The 21,393-nt window shown below is 42.6% G+C and overlaps 1 protein-coding gene across 1 annotated transcript in view; it reads left to right on the top strand.

Annotated features, from left to right (window-relative positions):
* IGSF11 (immunoglobulin superfamily member 11) overlaps positions 1-20,075 on the top strand; it is a 215,782-nt gene extending 195,707 nt beyond the window's left edge. The window contains exons 2-7 of the mRNA XM_075197386.1: positions 2,540-2,703; positions 3,616-3,823; positions 5,534-5,689; positions 13,520-13,642; positions 13,943-14,090; positions 14,777-20,075. Of these exons, the coding sequence (XP_075053487.1) occupies positions 2,540-2,703; positions 3,616-3,823; positions 5,534-5,689; positions 13,520-13,642; positions 13,943-14,090; positions 14,777-15,218 (1,241 nt within the window). The 3' untranslated portion in view covers positions 15,219-20,075. The remainder of the gene's footprint in view (positions 1-2,539; positions 2,704-3,615; positions 3,824-5,533; positions 5,690-13,519; positions 13,643-13,942; positions 14,091-14,776) is intronic.
* Positions 20,076-21,393: the final 1,318 nt, after the last annotated feature.

Consider the following 21,393-nt stretch of genomic DNA (forward strand, 5'->3'; position numbering starts at 1 on the left):
AGACTTCAGCTTGTGTAAGCAGCGCTCTGCTGAAGGTTCCTGGGTGCCGGGAGTTCAGATTGAAGGAGAACTAATAATTATTCTTTATTAAAGGGGTCGCTATAGTATTAAACATTTTTTTTTATGTTTCATATTTTTAGGTAGGCAAATGAAACAAACAATGATATTGTGCATAAAATCAAAATATTGTAATTTTTTAAGTGATTACATAAAATAAACTATTTTATCTACGGTACAAACTAGAAGATAAAACTTCAACTCTCTACATTACAAATAAGTTCCCGGTGATCATTGTTCTCATGGGAATTGATGACTAATTCCTCATAATCATTGTCCGTCTCCATTGTGAGTAAGCATTGTGATATTTGCTTTAATGGTTTTTTTTTGTATTGGGCATCTTAAAGGCCCTAAATTCTCAAATCTGCTACTGACATCTGGGTATACGAAAAGAGATTCTCAGGCTTTTAGGGCAATCTCATTATCAAACCCCACCCCATAGTAAGCCCTGTATAGATCATCACGCCCCTGCCGCTCGGTGTTTATCAAAACCAACAATTTTAATAGGTCTCTTCTCCAGTGCCTGCTGGGACTTGCAGTTTTACATGAGCTGCAGGACCATCTTCACAGGCTGTTCTAACCTGGTATATGGGCAGCAGGGTGCCTCAGTGGTTTCCTCCGGGTGCTCTGGTTTCCTCCCACACTCCAAAAACATACTAGTAAGTTAATTGCCTGCTATTAAAAAAAATGATCTTTCTATCTGTCTGTGTGTGTATGTGTATATTAGGGAATTTAGACTGTAAGCTCCAATGGGGCAGGGACTGATGTGAGTGAGTTCTCTGTACAGCGCTGCGGAATTAGTGACGCTATATAAATAGCTGATGGCGTATACCAAAATGCAAAAATGAAATATGAATGATCATATTACACTGAACGTTCCAGCAGTGTGCAGTAACATGGCTGTTCTGCATTGCAAGGAGTTAATTACTGCACAGTGAAGCTACGGCGAGTGCTGCAGCTGAGAAGCAGACGGGGGTCATTGAAAAGCTCTGTGTTCACTTTATGGAGCATAAAGTGAGACTGAGAGGCCTTCCGGGCTTGTCTCTATTATTCCTTATGTCATAATCCTCTTTAGCCTCCAAATCCAGACTTCACCACTCGCTTATGGCATGAAGGCTACAACATGATAAAAGAGAATCCTCTGTCTTCCTTCAAAGAAAACAAAAGTGCTTTTCTTATGATGGAAAACACAATAGGAACCGGAGCATTAAAATCAGTGTTACTGCCGGGTGTTTAGTCAGCTACAAAAGTGCCCGGTGACAAAGAACCACTCTGACCAGCTCCGGTTCTGCTCTGCGGCAGCAACCAACACCAAACTCCATCTCCAGGATATATTCCTGGATCTCATCCAGTTCTCTCCCCCGATATGCTCCCATTTCTGTACCCTTCCTGCTCGCTGATGTTGTAGACCAGTGTTGGCTAACCTGTGACACTCCAGGTGTTGTGAAACTACAAGTCCCAGCATACCCTTCCAGCAATAAGCTGATATATATTGGCAAAGCATGCTGGGACTTGTAGTTTCACAACACCTGGAGTGTTACAGGTTAGTCAACACTGTTGAAGACATTGGCCAATTCTGTTTCATCCATTCTCCCTTTAATGCCCTTGAAGACCGTGGTCATGCAGATTACTTAGACTGTTTATTAGTAAATGTTTGCCTCTGTTCATTCCGACGGCATGCTGGAACTTGTAGTTTCACTCAGCGGTTGTGTCTACCTGTGGGTTCAATAACATTTTTTATGACAAAATGAATATACTTGTAGCAAATAAAATGTTTTACCTGGTAGGAGAGATTCAGGAGCTTGGGAGCCATAAGTAGTCTGAGATTTATCGTGAGGATTGGATGGATAACTTGATGAGTTTAGTGAGATATCTGTCTGATTATACATGGAATAGTGCATCCTCTACTGTAAATTGTGATTTGAGGAGTCACTGAGTGGTTCAGTAGACCGAGTTATTTTATACAGGTGGCAGAAATCTGGGGTGACTTCTAATAATGGGGACGGATTATTCCTAATAATTAACGCTGAAGTAATGACATCAAAAGTCACCAATTATAAGCGATGACATCACAAGTCACTGTTTATACAGGTATCACTGCTCATGTGCAAATGGGGCGTCTTCAACCCTAAATCGGGCCCTACAGTACTAATTACTTAATAATTAATACTAATTGTTGGGTGGAGTTGACATTCTGTGAACAGCAACGCAACATCGCCCCCAAATGGCCATATGGAAGATGGCAGAATATTTGGTTCTAGTAGATAAAACTCTCCAACAAACCATTTACATATATTTTATTTCAAATATGATTTCGCTTTAAATGTTCCTGCCGCACGGAGCATGAGATATTGAATGTCACAGCGTCCTCATAATGTGATATTATTAATAGGCCTCTCTGGCTCTCGTCCGGTGTAATGTGAGCTAATCGCACAATAAGCAGATTCAGGTCTCAGTATCTCTGTTCTCTTTTACATTGTAGGTCTAGTGACGGCCCTGCAGGTGATCATAGACAAAGAGAATATACAGGTGGCGCGTGGTCAGTCTGCGGGACTGTTATGCACTTTCACCACTAGTGCGGCGCTCACGAACCTCAACATTATCTGGACGGTGACTCCGTTGTCCAATGCCAACCAACCTGAACAGGTCAGAAAATTGTTTACAATGCACCAGATTTCTGGTATTTTTTATTTTTTTTTATGTTCATTAATATAGTTATTTTTCACCAGCATTTTATTCCAGAATAATTCCACCTCCCCCTCCCGGAAATCCTCTGCTCACCTTTCCTCCCCAAGCTAATCTTGAGTAGGGATTATACCCTATACTAATGGATTTCAACTTTTTATTATTTTATTTGTTATCATTTCATCTATTTTTAACCATTTATTTATTTTTAATTTTTTTGATTTTCACCATGGAACATGGATATATTTTTTTTAAATTATATTTTGTTCACTGCGCATTCATAGTGGCAGGACGATAGGTTGTGACGATAAAACATATTTTTATATCCTCTATCTCAGCCCCAGGGATTTTCCTAGGAAGAAACTAGTCTAATTCAAAGACTGGGGTCTTCTGTACTTAACCAAGGCGATCCTAAGATCAGACTGTCCTTGGTCCTAAAGTCGGCCACACACTCTGCATTTCCTGCCGGACCCTCAATCCTGCAAATGAGGGCGCACAGTAACTTTCTGGGTGCTGAATATGAGCGCTCACCCGTGGATGCGCTACGAGGACAAATAGCGCGTAATGAAATTCTTGGCGTTTCCGCATTCTCTCCGATTAAAAAGTTAGCTCCAGTGAGTTCAGTTTGCACTGTTATTAGCTGTGTAATTAGAGTATTATAATATATATTATTTGGGCTACTTCATGATAGTTGTGATATAAAGGCTCAAGGCCGCAGACTGAGCACATTCATAGACGTAGCGGACGTCTGAGGTAATAAGCGATGATGTCATCGTGTGCGCAGTTGTTATATCAGGAGTTTGAAGTATATCAGCATCACTGTGTATTATATTGCAGATTATGTCCTTGTAATGACGCTTTTTCTTCTTTCAGATCATTATTTACCAGGGCGGGCAGGTTTTCACCACCGCGGCGCAGTTTCAAGGACGAGTGGGTTTTATGCAAACCATGCCAAACACCAACGCCTCCATATACATCAACAACACTCAGCTGTCCGATACAGGGACCTACCAGTGTATGGTCAACAACTTCCCGGACCGAGCACTGCGCAATATCGGCGTAGTGGGATTTACCGTTTTAGGTGAGCTGGGGGTCCGGGCACTGAGGTAATTAGGATATACCAGGCGTTATTGCAGTATTTAGTTCACCTGAATCAGGAATTCACACCAGTTTGAAAGACCTATTTTTTACATTGTATTTAAAGTGTTCTCTGGTGGAAGTCATTTTGTTTCCTGTACCAATCCCTCAGTGATGTCACTGGTTCCTAGTGACTGGATAGGCTGCATTCTCAGTGATGTCACTGGTTCCTAGTGACTGGATAGGCTGCATTCTCAGTGATGTCACTGGTTCCTAGTGACTGGATAGGCTGCATTCTCAGTGATGTCACTGGTTCCTAGTGAAGGGATAGGCTGCATTCTCAGTGATGTCACTGGTTCCTAGTGAATGGATAGGCTGCATTCTCAGTGATGTCACTGGTTCCTAGTGACTGGATAGGCTGCATTCTCAGTGATGTCACTGGCTCCTAGTGAATGGATAGGCTGCAGTCTCAGTGATGTCACTGGTTCCTAGTGACTGGATAGGCTGCAGTCTCAGTGATGTCACTAGTTCCTAGTGAATGGATGGGCTGCATTCTCAGTGATGTCACTGGCTCCTAGTGAATGGATAGGCTGCACTCTCAGTGATGTCACTGGCTCCTAGTGAATGGATAGGCTGCATTCTCAGTGATGTCACTAGTTCCTAGTGACTGGATAGGCTGCATTCTCAGTGATGTCACTGGTTCCTAGTGAATGGATAGGCTGCACTCTCAGTGATGTCACTGGCTCCTAGTGAATGGATAGGCTGCATTCTCAGTGATGTCACTGGTTCCTAGTAAATGGATAGGCTGCATTCTCAGTGATGTCACTGGTTCCTAGTGAATTCTCAGTAATGTTGAATTAATGGGTTACACTCACATGAATATTAGCTGAGCCCACAAAATGGCTGAATATTAGCTGAGCCCACAAAATGGCTGCCTGCGCATTGTCTAGGTGACCACTACACTTTATTACTTTCCTCCTCCTTAGACCTTTGGTTACGGTGCTTTCTAGGTGTGTTTTGCTAAAAGAAGCCCCTGTTGTTTGTATTCAACAAATAAGCCCCGCCTCTTGTGTCACGTGACTAAAAGTCTTTAGTAAGTATGAGGAGTGCTGACATAACTGCTCATTTTTCTATTGTCATACATTTTATTTTTTAATAGAAGTAGATATTACACAACACTTTCCTAAATGGTATTTTGATGATTTTTCACACTTGAAGGCTAATTCTATCTTTTGGGTGAATTATTTTTTTTTAAAAAAATTACCGTCCCCCCCGCCCCCTTTACCTGAAATAAAACCCCCATCCTTAGGGCTTTTGGGTTCCTGTAAGAAACCAGGCTTCCAGAAAGCATGTGCTAATGTGAGGTAGGATGCAACATATTGGTCTTCCAGCCCCGCTTCCTACCCCCATCATATCAGCGCTTTGAGTCGCCAATACAATAGTTTTGGTGCAATAATTGCTGGTACTGAGGCTTTGATGGTGGAGACGGGAGAGACGTAGAGATCTGCTGCTGCCTACTTCACACATGTCTCCTCTGTATCCTGGGCCAGATTTCTTAAGGGACATCAGCAGTGCAGACTATGGGAAGAGAAGGGAACCCACAGTTCAAGAAATGATGGAACATAAAATGTGGGATAACTTATTACAATTTCCCTCTCTAAAGGTGGCATTATCCTCCTGATATCTGATATAACATGTTTCTGTCTCCTCTCAGTGCCTCCCTCTGACCCACTTTGCAGCGTTCAGGGTTCCCTAGATGTCGGGAGTGACATAACTCTGACTTGCCGCTCGGAGGAAGGGATCCCCAGGCCGACGTACCTATGGGAGAAGCTGAACAACAATCACGCCCTCCCAGCATCTCTGACACAAGGTGAGACCCCAGAACTCAGACTGTGCCCTAAACCTGCCGAAACCCCAAGCAGAGCTGTCCCTGCGGTGGTGAAGACGCCCCAACATGGGAGAAACTGTTAGATAATGGAGACACCATTGACATAATGTGTCCCCCATATAATGTGCCTTGTAAGAAAACATAGAAAACAGAGTCTATTAAATCTTCAATATTAATTCATCTATATCTCATGACTTTGGGGAGCTGACAAGTAGCCAGCGCTGGTCAGTCCTCCCTGACTACCCAAGAACATTCCCCTGATTGGCTGGCCACGCCCCTGGACACACCCGCATCATTGTTGTATATAGGGACATGCCCCCAATCTGACCTGGCTCCAATCAGCCTCAGTCTGCTCTTTCAACTATATATTTTATGTAGCAATGAGGTGAAATTTCAGGACCTTTGTCGGCAGCCCCAGGTCTCTACTTTTGTTTTTGTTTTTAATTTGTTTTTTTGTTTGTTTTTTATTTGTTTTTATTTTTATTGTCTTATGCAAAACAACATATGAAGTACATACAAAACAATATACTTATAATTGACAGGATGTTTTGACAAGAAAGAAAGTGGTAAACATTTAGAAAAATGTATATTTGTGAAAGGCGAATGGGCATGTTATCAGAATGGCAGAAGAATATTGTTTTTTTTGTTTTATTTCTTGGGGGGGGGACAAACATAGGAAAAAGAAGGTTAGGGGGGGGGAGAAAGAGGGACATAGGAGTTTGCTCCTTAATGAATTATAAATTAATGATGGAAAGAGTTGTATGAGAATAGACATAGACTCTACAAATCTATCATGCAGAGGTGTAAGCCAACCAAACATATTGTAATCATGTGTTATTAAGAAAGGGGAATGTCAAACGCTTGTTCACGGGGGTTCTGCATTGTAATGATTCGTCCAGGAAGACCAGGCGGTAAATGTATCATACCCCGGATTCTGCAACTTGCGGGAGATCGGCGTCTTCGCAGCTTAAATTTAAAGCGGCGCTGCCTTGTAAAGGGAAGTTTCCCTCTGACGCCGATCTCCCGCGAGTTGCAAAAACCGGGGTATGATACATTTACCCCCAGGTGTTTTTGAAATTCACTGGTGAGTCATTGAGAACAGCGGAGATGATTTTCATTCTATAAACTGACCAAACTTTGTTAATAGTGGCAGAGAGCGAAGAGGGAGAGGTGTTTTTCCAGTAAGCGACAGTTAAACATTTCGCTGCGTTTAAAATGTGATTGATGAGTTTTTGTGTGGGTCGGGTGGTGATCGGGAGCCATCGGGACAGAAGGGAGTATAGAGGGGAATCAGGCATTTTAACCTGTATACTAGATTCAATAAAGCTATTGAGTATGGATTTGTCGCCAGTAAGGTGGTAGCATTGGGCAACTCCACCAAACGTGCAACAAGGTACTATGCAATCCTCATCCCCTCCAACATCGGTCTGTGGAAGTTGGAAATATATTATGTAGGTGGGAGGGGACCAAATACCACCTGTAATAAAGCTTGTAGGAATTTTCTTTTATTCTAACTGAGATTGATGACTTGGCTAGGGTTAGCTCTAATCTTAGACCATTCTTTTGGAGTCAGGGTCTCCCCAGTGTCCCGCTCCCAAGCCGACTCGTGTGGATCTTTGTCTGGCTGATTAAAGTTACTAATTAGTTGGTACGGGGATGGAAATTAAGCCCTTGGTATTGGGAGAGTTGCGACATAGTTTTTCCAATGTTGAACATTGATCCGATGGGAGGGGTGTCTGTAGAGTACGATGAAGCTGTCAGAGTTGGAGATATTGATAGAAAATACTGTTGGGCAGATCTAATCGTGTTTGCAAATCTGATAATGTAGGGAAAAACCTCATTGGGGCTAGGTCCTATACAGAAAGTAAGTTGTGAGAGGTCCAGTGGTGAAACGTTTTATAATCTAGGCCCGGGGTTAAATTTTTATTGTTCCAGAGTGGGACTAGTAGTGGGTATTCAGGACCTAGTCACTTGATCCCAAATGGAAACGGAAAAACGCGCAGTGGGAAGTTGAGCCAGGCGTCTTGTCCTGTGTTGGGGTAGTATCCAGAGCAAGGAATATAGAGAGTATAATTATAGTATATCTGACTCAATCCATACATTGGGACATATGCGTTGCTTGATAATATTTTAATATGTTTGGGAGGCCTGGGCCTCTAGCAGTTTGCTGTTTAGAGAGAATACGGATTCGTACTATAGGTCTTCACCCAGCCCATGCAAATCTAGATAACAATTGTATATGTTTAAGGATATGTAAAGGAACTTGAATTGGAAGTGTCATAAGTAAAGTAGTCTAGGTAAAATGTTTATTTTAACCAAGGCCATTCGGCCGATCCTTGAGGTGTGGAGTTTATTCCATTGATTTAGATGAGATTTGAGTGTGTTAATGAGTCTAGGAAAATTGTCCGACTATAGCAAGGAGTAGTTCTTAGTTCAATAAATTCCAAGGTTAATCTTTTTGTGCTCCCAGATGAAGTTGGGTAATATGTTGAGGCGTATTAATATTTCACATTTGTCTGCATTTATTTTGTAATTCGATAGAGAGCTATAGACTGATATTTCTTTAAAGTGGTTGGGTAGACAAATGTGTGGTTTAGATATCGTTAGTATAACATCATCAGCATATAAAACTATCTTATGATCCCTAGAGTTGGTGGGAATGACTCTGATGTCCGGATTATTTTTAACTCTAGCCGCCAAAGGATCAATAATGAGGGCGAACAGTAACGGGGATAATCGGCAACCCTGGCGGGTGCCATTGATTATATTGAAGGGAGAGGATGTGTATTTGCTAAAACTGAGGCTGTGGGATTATGGTATAGGGCTGAAATCCCTCTACAAAAAGCCCCTTGGATCCCAATGCTCACCAGTGTGTGTTGCATGAAGGGCCAGACAACTATGTCAATAGCTTTTTCAGCATCTAACGCAACCACCAGAGCAGGGAGAGTTGTGCTGTTAGCTATGTGGATTAGATCAATTATTCTTCTAGTATTGTCCTAGGCTTGTCCTCCCGGAATGAAGCTAACTTGATTGGGGTCGTACTAGCGAGGGGAGGACAGCACCCAGTCTATTTGTGGTATTTTAGCAAAAAGCTTTAAATCCACATTAAGAGAAGATATGGGTCTGTAATTAGACACCTCGGTTGGATCTCTATCTGGTTTACGTATTACTACAATCCCTGCTCCGGTGGTGGCCCCGTCAAATTTGCCTCCTTCCAAGATCGAATTGAACATCCCTGTGAGCATGGGGACCAGTTGATGGGTACATTTTTATAATACATAGCGGAGAATCCATCTGAGCCTGGGGCAGACTGACGTTTTAATGTTTTGATAGTATCGAGACAGTATTGAGAGTAGCTAATCGACCTCCGGTGAGTTTGGGTAGTCTGCAAGAGCGGAGGTAGTTTTAAATACTTTGGGTTGGGTCATCTATTGTGGGACGTAAATTATAAAAAGAAGCGTAATAATCTGGAAATGTCTGCGCAATCTATTGAGGGTCATAAAGTGCGGAGCCCGGGGGATTTTTCAGTGACATAATTCTATTTTGTGTGCGGCAGGCCCAAAGTTTACGAGCCAGGATAGTATCTGCTTTATCGTTTTTTTCATAATATTTCTGTTGAACCTATAGGAGTGTTTTAGCTGCTTGTTTTGATAATATTTGGTTAAATTGACCCTTAATAGAGAGGAGTTTGGTGGTGAGATGTAATTTGTTGTTCACAAACCTGTTACACGTTCTCTTTCTTTCCGCCTCTGTTGTGCTGTCATTTTGATAAAGATACCACGTCTAGTGGCTTTGTGAGATTTGTGGAGTTGTATTGTGTGAGATGTAGTCAGTGATGCTGGGAAATTGGGCGAATATGTTCTTGTTTCAGGAGTAATGACTCATCTAGGGCGAGATTGAGGGTGATAGGGTAAGTGTAGAGACAGCTCAACCGCTTCATGGTCAGACCAGGACATCACTCAGCCTCTGGGTTGTCAAATGATCTGCAAAAAATAATCTATTCTGGAATATAGGTCATGAGGGGCTGAATAATGCCTGAAGGGTCTGGATTAAGGATACAATACTAAGGCGTCATAGAAGCTGAATGACTTCAGTTGGGTTTGCAGTTTACCTGATTCTTTAGTGTGTCCCACAGAGATATTCGTTTGACTAGATCTGCCCAATCTTGGGTCTAGGATAGTACTGAAGTCCCCTCCTATAATGGTCATCCCTCCTGTATGTTGAGATCGTTGCTGAAAGAAGTCGGCATAGAAAGTACCCTGCTGCCCGTTTGGGGCATATATTGAGGCTAAGGTTTTGGGGTCTTGACTTATAGTGCCTCTGAGGATGATGTATCTGCCGAGGGATTCAGAAGTCTGCCAGTTAAAAGTCAGAGGGACTCTATTGTGTGTCAGTATTGCTGGACCTCTACGCTTTGTGTTTGCAGAAGAGTAAAATACACCTGGATAAGCTTTAGAGGCCAGGGTAGGATGTGGGTCTTTGAGATGTGTTTCTTGAGAAAAAATCAAATCTGTGTTCTGGAGTTTAAAGTATCGCAGAGCCATTGCGCTTTTGTTTGGCGACTTGAGACCGTTGACATTAAGAGATATTATTTTAAGATTCATGGTGGCTGAGGGTGTCGGGGAGGAATCTGCTTTAGCAATGAGGATGGTGGCTTCATAGAAAGGTGGTTTGCGACTTGTAGGGAGGGTAAATCACATAAGGAACCAGGGGAGAAAAAGATAGAAAGGTCCCGAGCGTCAGGATCTAGGAAAAGGGGATGTGATCTGCGTGGCGGGGGTGGTAGTAGTGAGGGTGGGTGTATTGGGACAGGTACATGGAGAAATACACATATCATCTGTATGTGATACAAGTTCGGAGCACAGGTGTGGGTGAGAGAAGCGTGGATGGGGGGAAATAACCCAAATATGTAACAGGTCAGATTGATGTAAATAACAACATAAACAATAAATAAATTGAAGCTAAAACATTTCAACTGTATGAACATTCAGTATATGTACTAGAATAATGAACAGATCTGAATGGACTCCGAATAAGCCGGAGAAAAAGCAAACGTCAGAGATTCCAGATCTATTTTATGTTAGTCTAGTTTAGTTTAGTTTTGCCCTGTATTGAGAGGAGGGGGGGATAAAAAAACCAAAAAAACCTGCTGAATCTAAACAATTGGGGAGGGCATATAGACTCGCTTTCTCTAAGTTTTAAGTATGGAAGCGTACTCAGTGAGCCTGTGTAAAACATTAAACTACAGAAATACAAGCAGTAATAGACTAGGGGCCTGATTCATTAAGGAACTTAAATTAGGAAGTTTCTTATTTAAGTCTCCCGGACAAAACCATGTTACAATGCAAGGGGTGCAAATGAGTGTTCTGTTTTGCACATAAGTTAAATACTGACTGTATTTTCATGTAGCACACAAATACTTGATAGCTTATTTGTACACTGATATTTAAAGTTGATATTTGTGTGCTGCATGAAAAAATAGTCAGTATTTAACTTATGTGCAAAACAGAAAACTAATTTGCACCCCTTGCATTGTAACATGGTTTTGTTCAGGAGACTGAAATAAGAAACTTCTTTAGTTAAGATCCTTAATGAATCAGGCACAAGGTCTTTTTTTGGTCATTATTTCTATTTCTGCATTGTACTTTAAAAAAAATAATAATATATATACACTGATATATGTTAGAAAAGTTCATATTGCTTAATAAAATGCCACTTCTTATTTGTTCTTTGAATTTGGTTGCTAAAGCTACGGAACGGGTGATAATTACTGCAGAAGGATGGTTTGTTAATGTAATCTTCTGCCTAGAACACCTTACAGTTGTAACTTGATACATTTAAATATAAGTGAAGGGTTTAAGTGAGAAAAATGATGTAACACTTAAACATCACTTCATATATGATTCTTCATGGATGATTATATGATTTTGTGTTAATTGCTGACACCTACTCTCCACTCTCGTGAAACATCTCCGCGAACTAAAGGTTCGCCCGGATGTATAGAATGACGCAGAGGGCAGATTTCTCAAACCTTCTAAAGAGGAAAAGTGGACTTGCCCGTATTAACCAATCAGATTCTAGCTGTCATTTATCTCGTACATTCTACTAAATTATAGGGAGTCTCTGATTGGTTGCTGTGGGCAACACCTCCACTTTTCCTTTTTAGAATGTTTGAGAAATCTACTTAATCCCTGTTGCAAAAGTAACATTTTTGCAGAGGGATTATGGCTGTGCACAGGGAACGCCATTCATCATGTAGCGCGTAGACCGCCACCAACACGCTGTCAGTCAGAGTGCGCAGAGCAACATTGGGGGCGTGCACAGGCTTCAGGGAACCCGTGGGATCATGTGACCTTAGGTACGTCATTTCCTGGGCAGGTGAAGATAACCATTTACCTACGTCAAGGGCAACCTCAGGCCTCTGTGTGGTTATTGGTCCGTTCACTTTATCCCACCCACAATCTGACTCAGATGGGCCCCAGTATCGCCACCCTCAAGCCCCCCTATTGAGCCGTCAGCCCATTTACTTTTTACCTCCAATCACTTGAGGCGAACCAATATTTGTGAGACTTCAGCCTAATTAACCGGAAAGCAGTGACATCACACTGATGCACTTTCTGGCTCAGTGATGTCACTGGTTTCTAGTGACCTGATAGGCTGCATTCCTGCCCCAGTGATGTCATTGGTTTCTAGCTGCATTCTCATAACTGTTGGTTCAGCCCACAGAACGGCCGCACCAGCCATGGGCAGGTGATGTTTCCGCTTTAATTTCGTTTACAGAGACTCAACGTTTTTTTTACATCAGTTGTGCTAGGATCACCTCTCAGTCCGTTATCCTTTTCCAGTTGTCGAGGATTTGCTGACAGAGAAGTAGTTTGTAACGTGTAAATTTAATGAGATTTCTTGTATCATAAATCATCTGAGACATTCGTTGTGTAATGACTCAGTTCGCCGTTACTCACTTCCTACAGGACCTCGTGGGTTAAATGTCTGCAGTATATTGATAGATATTAATGAAGTTGGATTGTACCTTATTTAGTGATGAATATTGTTCCCTACCCACACCCCGAGCAGAAATACAGATACATATAGAATAAAAATACAATTTAAATTAGAAATTGCCAACGTAAAAATAACACTTTTTTTTTTGTTGTTGGTAGGATTCAGCTCGTTAAGATAATATACATGGTTCTTCTGTTACAGCCATAGACATAGAGGAGGGGCAAAGACAACTGGTGTTGTCTATGTCCCTCCTCTTTGAGCTTCATTTTCATGCATGCATCGGGGGAGGGGCTTTGACAACATCACTGTCTGTTAGAAACAGTCAAGTGTGACAACATAAAACTAGCAATGCCAGATCGTTGAGGACCCTTTGTTTTGCGAAAATGCCACACCACCGATAAGTAATACTTGATTTTAGTATAACATACTGAATTCCACTTTAAGTTTTGGGTGGGGATCTCATTTAAGGGGACTACTTCCATACCTGCAATTCTATTTCCGTGGACATGAGCTAATTCGACCTTATCACAAATCCAAAACTGAACACTGGATGGATCTCCGAATATTCTGCTATTCCTGTGCAGGGGACGCTTTTCTGTAATATATAATATATTCAACAATGGTGTATTTTAACAAAGGAAGGTGCAGTTTGATCATTCCAGATGTACATTTTATCGAGCACAAAAAATATTGAACGATTTCTCGATACGGAAATCGTTCACCGTCTGAGTGTCCTGATAACCTATTTTAATGTACATTAGAAGTCTGTAATCATTAGTGCTCATTACTTCTATTTCTCTCTCCTTCCAGACCAGTTCCAAGGTACTATTTTACTGAAGAATATTAGCACTGCATCCTCAGGGCGATATCAGTGTGTATCATCCAACCTTATGGGTTCCCAAACCTGCCTTTTAGACCTTCAAGTTGTCGCACGTAAGTTCATACGTCTTTCTGTACCTAATGATTTGTTGGGGAACAATTTCAACCTGTTTTTTTAGCACCTTCCCCCCCCCTCCTGTAAACTGATTTGATACCCCAGGGTGCAAACTGGAATATGGCAAAGATGGTTCGAAATGGCTCAAGGAAATTGCATATTTAAATGACTTAAAGTGGAATGGAGGCTGCCATTTTATTCCTGAGAATGCTGCCTTCAACTCCCTATGGGCAATACAACAATTCACGCGTTTCACTCTTCTTACCCTCTGCTAACCAGCTCTGCACTTGTTTCCTCAGCTCAGCATCATAGTATGGGGCTGATCGCTGGAGCCGTCGCTGGGGGAATCTTGCTGCTGGTCGTCTGTATAGCAGTAGTGGCTGTTGGGTTATCTTACTGGAGGAATAAGCATAAAGAAGAGGAAGACGAGATACCTAATGAGATAAGGTATAAAACTTTAATCTCCTTATTTTGTTTTGCTGAAAAAAAGTTGCTTGAATTATATTATAGAGCTGCACAATCACCTAGGTAAAAGTTTTGCTCCCAAACTCCCCACTCACTCAAAGCCGGAAGCCCCAAGGCCGCTACCTGCAGCCATTTTTCCTGGGATTCTTATAATTGAGCAATGCGGCAAATCTGATTAGCTGACCACTTTGGTCCTCCCGCTTACACTACCTCGTTTTCTGGTAAGAGTTGTTACAGGAATGGAGGGGCCCCAGGACCAATGGCGGAGGTAGGGACACCTTAGTAAAAATTTTTACTAGGTGGTAGTGCAGGTTTAACATAAACCTGGAAAAATTGTATTTCTATAGTTTAATAATAGAATGATCTATACTGGACATGCAGAGACAGTCTAAAGTCTGTCTGGATTGTGGCTACCTGTAAGACCACAGCTGCACAGGTCATTTTGACTTGTGACTATTCACGGGTCGTAGACCATGCGCGTTTCGCATTCTTCCAACACAGATGGAAACAATTGCAGCACGCTTGAATTGTGTACGACAGTCAGCGTTCGATTGTAACCAAATTGCGCAGCAAACTTGTGCTTCCTGGGTCTCTGTGTAATTCTATTATCTATTACCATCTAATAATTTATTGTTGTTTGTGTTTTCTATTTTCTGTGTGCTTTCTAGAGAGGACGATCTTCCTCCAAAGTGCTCCTCTTCTACCAAAGTCTTTCACCCGGATGCCTCCTCCTCCGAGCATGATACGCTGACGTCCACCAACACCTTCAACGGTCACTACTGGAATAATAAGTCCAATTACTCCTCTGGTTCTTATGTCCACTACAACTGCAATGGCTGCCGCCAGTCCACTGCTCGTTCAGTCATCGGTCACCCGAGACCTACGTACGCCAACGGTGGACAGGCGTCGTCAGGTCCTCCAAAGACATTGGTGGTGACGGCCAACACGGCCCCTTCTCCGAAGGCCGGAGCGAGAAGCAACGGCACCGCTGGGAGAAAAGCCAAGCCGTCCCAAACCAGGTCTTACGCCGTCAGCCAGGCCACGTTGGAGAGGATAGGTGCCGTTCCGGTAATGATTCCGGCACAGAGCAGAGCTGGGTCCCTCGTATAGACAAAGTCGTACAGTTATTATCTAGGGGTACAAATAAGAGCTGTGTTAGCATGTGGGATGATAGGATGTCATCCGTGCTCCTCTGTTATTTCCTTTCATCCAGGCAGTCTACGAAAATAAACGCTGGAACCGGCCAGCCCTTTGCTCTCGTGAGAGCAGACAGTACCCTGGGCCAAGGATTAAGCAGTGGAAGCGTGGACAGTTTGCCGAGCTTAGAACTCGTCCTTGTAGTGCCAAGCACAGCCCCAGGGCTTCCAACGCAGTGCAGCATATGTGCCTCCCGTACTCCTGTCCCCCTCACACACAGCCCCATTAACGGCTTTATTTTATCAAACATCTGCCTTGTTTGGAAGCCAACTCGCATTTTTATTTCTGGATCAATGATGATGGTGCTAAGGAGCCCCCCCCCCCCTCTTCTCGAACATGCCCCACTTATCACCAGCTAACATGACCACGATAAAAGTAACATCAGCCCACTCTCGTAGTTCTTTATTTCACTCCTGCACTTTATCCAAGCGCTCTCAACGCACCTACCTTTGTGAACGAACATTATACAGTTCCGTACGTTACCAGAACCCCACCGTACAGAAGACAAAATCTGGACTTCATATTGTCACGTGGAATCCAGAACCCATAAACTGCATCTATACAGTTGTCAGATTTCTAGAATATAGATAATTCTTTCAAATATTCTATTTTTTTGCGTTATGTTACAGAAATCGCTATATATAGAAGCACTTTTGTTTTTCTCCTGTAGTGTTTGATTATTTTAGGGGCTGTTGTGTAGTTTTTTTGCTATCCCAGCTTTATACAATTAGCTGCACAGGACTGTTTGTTTGTGTTTCATCCTCCACAAGGTTTCCAAAACGGTTGACATTTTTTGTTGTTTCACGTTGGTTTATAGCGGGCGAGGGACACCAGTGGCTCTCAAGAAGCAGGGGAAGAACTACGTGTTGGCATGATGTGACTTGTAGTTCTACCGTTTCTGGAGAGGCACTGGTTGCCTACCTTGGATTTTAGTTATTTGAAATGCAACTATATCGTTACTCAAGCCACGATTTGCAGGTTTTTAAATTGACGTCATCCACCTTAAGCTCCGACCAGGTAATGTGATCATGCAGAGTTTCAAGTTGTTTGGTTATATAAACTGGCAAAGAATTCAGATCTGTAAGTTCCGCCAATGGAACAGGTTCTGGCGAGAGACCTACCTGAACACAGGTCAACCAACCGGTCAATCGTTAATGTTTGTCACCCTCCATCGCTTCTTACCCAATTAAGGGCTGAAGTAATGTATTGCTTTTGCTGAGAGGGGAAATAGAATTATAGTTAACAGTTAAATCGAGTCTTCTTATGCTGCAAATCCACCCACGTGGCAGCTGAAAAGGAGGAATCTGCGTAATGCACCGTTAAAAGTTTCTGCTAAGCGGATTCCTGTCAGTTTGATATACTAGATCTGCAGTGTTTATGTGCCTGAAAATCGATCTCTGCAGAGTTTTTACACTTTGTACACAAGAGCCAAACTTGTAATATCTAGAAACTCTTGAGTCTAAAGTTCTAAGTGTTCTAAACTGCTATAGAAAGAATGGTTTTACTTACTATGCCAATATCATAAACGTAATCCTCCTAATACCGTACCATTTACCGGAGAATCACACGCGTTTGTCTCTAAAATGTTTAGTCATTGTTTAATGTTTAGATTTATAATAACTCCAGCCAAAGTCCTTCTGCAATGAGCAAGGTATTACATGACACATGACTCTTCTATTCATTAAACTACTAACCCAATCTACACTACTTAGCAGGTAAAGCATAGAAACCCAACGCGTTTCTGTGATAAGATTCACATTCAGTTGTAAGAAACCATATTTTCTCTTCTTTCAATCCCTATTATTCGTTCTACAGACATCCAAATGGTTCATGGCTTTAGATACAAGGATTCACTCTTTTCAAATAGTAATAATTGTCTAAATATGATGTCAATTAACCAGTTGCTGCATTTTCCTAATGAGGCATTGAACACTCGCATGTGAATGGGTCCCAGACGGATGCATCTTGACTAGTTTTTCCTAAACGGAGTTGTTTTAAATAATTTAAAAAAAAGTTCTTATACTATTCTAGAAATATTAAAAACTAATATATAGATACATAATATCCAATCACCCATCCACGCGTTTTGGTTTTTTGCACATTTTTTGTATGTCCTCTAAAATATGCATTTTGGCCGCAAAAGAATGTCTCAATAATGCCAGTTATCGTACTAGAGGTGCATATTGTTATACTTAATGACTTGAATACAGTAACTCAACACTTGCAGCGACGCTTAGCGGCTTTCAATGAGCCACCTGTAGGGTGAAATGCTTGGCGGCACTCTAACGCGGGTATGTTTGGCTTGCATGGTAGCGCGCTATACAATGTATGGATAACGCACTTGTTATGGGGATAGGGTAGATCATTTGGTTTAATGCATCACATAGTTGGACCAGCAGTTGACCTCGGTCGTATGTTTTTCACTTAAAATTTGGCGTCAAAAGACTTGACGGTCTCCCTTACTGCACACGAGGTTCTACTACAGTCTCCCCTAGCGCTGTGCACACTCCCGCGTGACCCTTGATCTGTAGCCTATTGGCTCTGCACTGTTTCCAATGGAAGTTAATAAAGCAGGGACCAGTCAGCGGTGTAGACAAATTACTAATAATATTCCTTTGCTATGTTTATATTTGCTTCGGTAACCTCAAATAATCCCCATGTCCTGCATCTTGTGTACGGTTTGAGACGCCCCACCCCAGGTCTGCCGCATGCAAACCATGTTAGAAGAAGAAGAAAGAATGTCCAGATTGAATCTTCTTATGCATAAATATATATATATATATATGGGGAACAGGATACTTTGTATCACTGCACACAAATCATTTCACGGTCAGGTGGGGAGGATTTGGGCCAACGGCAGAGGGACTTTCTAGGTGTGGGTCGGAGATGCAAAGAGAACGGGCAAAGCAGAGCTGTCTAGTACTGTCAGGTTGTCATTCTGTATTCTTACACTAGAGGGCACCCTGAGTGGTGCAGATATTTTCATGTTGTGGTGGGTTGACCGAGGTGGAATAAGGGAAGTAGGGAAGTAGCAACTGTGTAATGAGCCAAATATTTCATATACGCCCCTTAGACTGCAAATTGTCTTTGCTTCCTTATTCCAATGACTGTAGTGTCCCCACCCCCATAATATGCTGATATATATGTAGTCTGTGGTGCCCTCAGATCTCAGAGAATTATATCTCAAGAGAACCAACATTTCTATCACTAATAGTCCTACTAATCAGCTTCCTACTGTCTACCGGCCTCATTGTCTGTTCTATTCGTACAGCAGCAAGACTTATAAGGACGGTGACTGTATAACGTCAGGAGAGCGGGCTACACTGCATGGTGAAATCTAAGATGCTGCAGACACATTAACATCTGCTGGTGTCACCCCTGGGCCTAAGGACAAGCGGACTTAGCGGTGCAGTCTCCATACTGAGCTGTTCCTGAGATCACTCTGACCTTGTGTCGAGCATGTTAACCTTAACTATTGAAGATCATAAATCAGATTCCATCCCAGAGCCTTCCCAGCCTCCTGGGATTACAGGGTGGTGCACGCAGCCCATCCGTGAGCTCATGAAAGTTTAAAGGGACATTTGCACCTTAAATATGACATTCATAGTACTAAACAGCGGTGGTCTTAGACTACCCTTAATCTGTGGCTGACAGCAGGCAGGGAATGCTGGGATTTGTAGTACCCCGGCAGCAAAGGTTGACTATGACTGCCCTAGACTAGCCATGTCTGAATGCAAAATCGGTTTATTTCAGTGATTAATACTGCCTAATAATACAATTTAAAATGTATATATTCTAGGCCCACTAGGTTTTAAGTCAGAGTTACCCACAATTCCAGGCCTCGAAGGCGCACCTATATTTTGTGGATTTCAGGAGAATTTTGGCACTTGAAGGTATGAACATATAATCTGGCTTTTTACCTCCCCATAGGCCTGGTGTTGTGCTGCCCCTTTTGCAGAAATTGGGCATAAAAAGAATGGGAACAATGGACGCCAATAATCCGCTAATAGAAGCAGTCTAAATCGCCAAAGTTAATCAATGTAATGTAATAAAAAGGTATTGGATATCCTCATTCAGACATGTCCTTTAGGACGAATGTGTGAAAGGTGTAAATGTCCTGTTGAAATAAAGTTTTCTAGACTGTTCCTTGTTGCATTGAAGAATTTGAATGGTGTTTGTCCTCCCATAGCTCCTCCTCTTTCTGTGATGTCACTATGTGCCGAGCAGGACTTGCACAGTGCCTAGATCCCCTCCCCTCCACCCACGGGTTAGTCCTCAGGGAGGGACGGGGCCTAGTAAATATGACAAAGTGATGTACGGGCTTTTTCAGGGTGTTGCCTATTTTTCTTACTCTTTTCAGTCTTTGCTTTCAAGCTGTTTACAGAATATTTGGACGAGCCCGGCGGGGGGAGTAGATCACAGGCTGGGATTATGGGGCTCAGCAAGAACTAGTAACCACTCTGATCGCTCACCAACTGTCCACTATTTCCAGGTCCTTTCTCAGAATGTAGCCCAGCGATTTGGGTTTGTTCCCATCTGGTTATGGGATGGTAACGGAAGATTATATACGCATGAGACCTACAAATCAGGGAGTTCGTCAATGAGCATGCAAACACCTTGCCAGAAACAACAATTATTTTGTACATTTTGTAAAAAAAAGAAAAGAAAAGATATCTAGAAAAAAAAAATGACTAACAGAAAAGTGTTTCCTGGACTTTCCTGTTTCCAGTTCTGTATCATAACAGTTGATAAATATTATTCTTAATCAAATGTGGTATCTGTGTTTATTTTAAATGTATCTATCTGTTGTCCTGTGCTGCCATCTGCTGGACATTTGTATGTGCTGCTTGTCAGTGGTCATACTGTATGCTCTTTATATATCAGACATCATAGGATATCTAAGACCACAGATGGGGGCTTTCAGTTTCCATCCAGGGCACAGAACTTGGCGTCTCCTCACAATGGTGACATTATAACTGCTCTACGCTGCTTCTGATTCCTATTTCTATGCGTCCCCCAATTTTGGGTTTGGACCACTGGTGTATTTTGTCTGAGTTGTGTGTGTCGCTCTGTTACATGTAGCATGTCTGTTGCTTGGTCCTGTGTCTCCCAGGGTCATATTTGTAGGACCTCATCTTCCCGTGAGAATCAATGATCCATGTTCTACTAAATATACACCCCCCGTAGTCCACGCAGAGCAGCGATGACTGAAGTGCATACTTGCCAACCTTTGCTAAGTTATTCTGGGAGATCCCGGGCAGGGGGCGTGGTTGGAGGGCGAGAGGGGGGCGGAGTGCAGTGAATCACGTCATTTTGGCTCCGCCCCCACGACAAAACCGTCATTTTGTCGCTGGGGAAGGGGCGAAAATGATGCGATTCACAGCGAATCACGTCATTCTGGCAAGTAAATTTCAGTATGCGGGATACTTGCCTGCTCTCCTGGGTGTCCGGGAGACCTACCTGGATTTCAGGAGTCTCCAGGACATTCCGTGAGAGTTTGCAAGTATGCTTAAGTGGAATAAAGACACCCATGTTGCAAGTCTTTACTAATAGCAATATTGCCCAGGAAGGGGGGGGGGATGTTCTGAAGATCTCGTTCATTTCTCTATTCCAGTCCTTATTGACTATAAACAGCCAGGAAGTAAAGCATTTCCCACATTCAGTACAGTTCAGTAAACGGCACAATTACACATAATCGGCCGAGGACCACAGAGTGAGCGGGTATCAGGACTGTATTTAGAACATGTGGCACTTTTGTGTGCTTGAAGCTTTATTTTCTTTCTCCACCAAATTGCAACTTGTCCCGATTTATACAAGTTCCGAGCGTGCACAAAAATCAAGTACTAGGGACACCCCTACAAATTCACCATCCCCCACCTCTTCTTCTAAGTCTTATAACCTCGCTCTGCAAAATTAAATTCATTCTTGCAATCCCCCCCGCCTGCTGACCCTGCCCAGCTCCTCCCATCACCTACCGCAAGCTCCGCAAACGCCAACATCTCCTTCCACAAATTCAGGTGCTTTGGTGGCAATCTGGGCAGCACGGTGGCTCAGTGGTTAGCACTTCTGCTTCACAGCACTGGAGTCT

The sequence above is a fragment of the Mixophyes fleayi genome, chromosome 2, assembly GCF_038048845.1.
Source record: "Mixophyes fleayi isolate aMixFle1 chromosome 2, aMixFle1.hap1, whole genome shotgun sequence".
NCBI classification, from domain to species: domain Eukaryota; kingdom Metazoa; phylum Chordata; class Amphibia; order Anura; family Limnodynastidae; genus Mixophyes; species Mixophyes fleayi.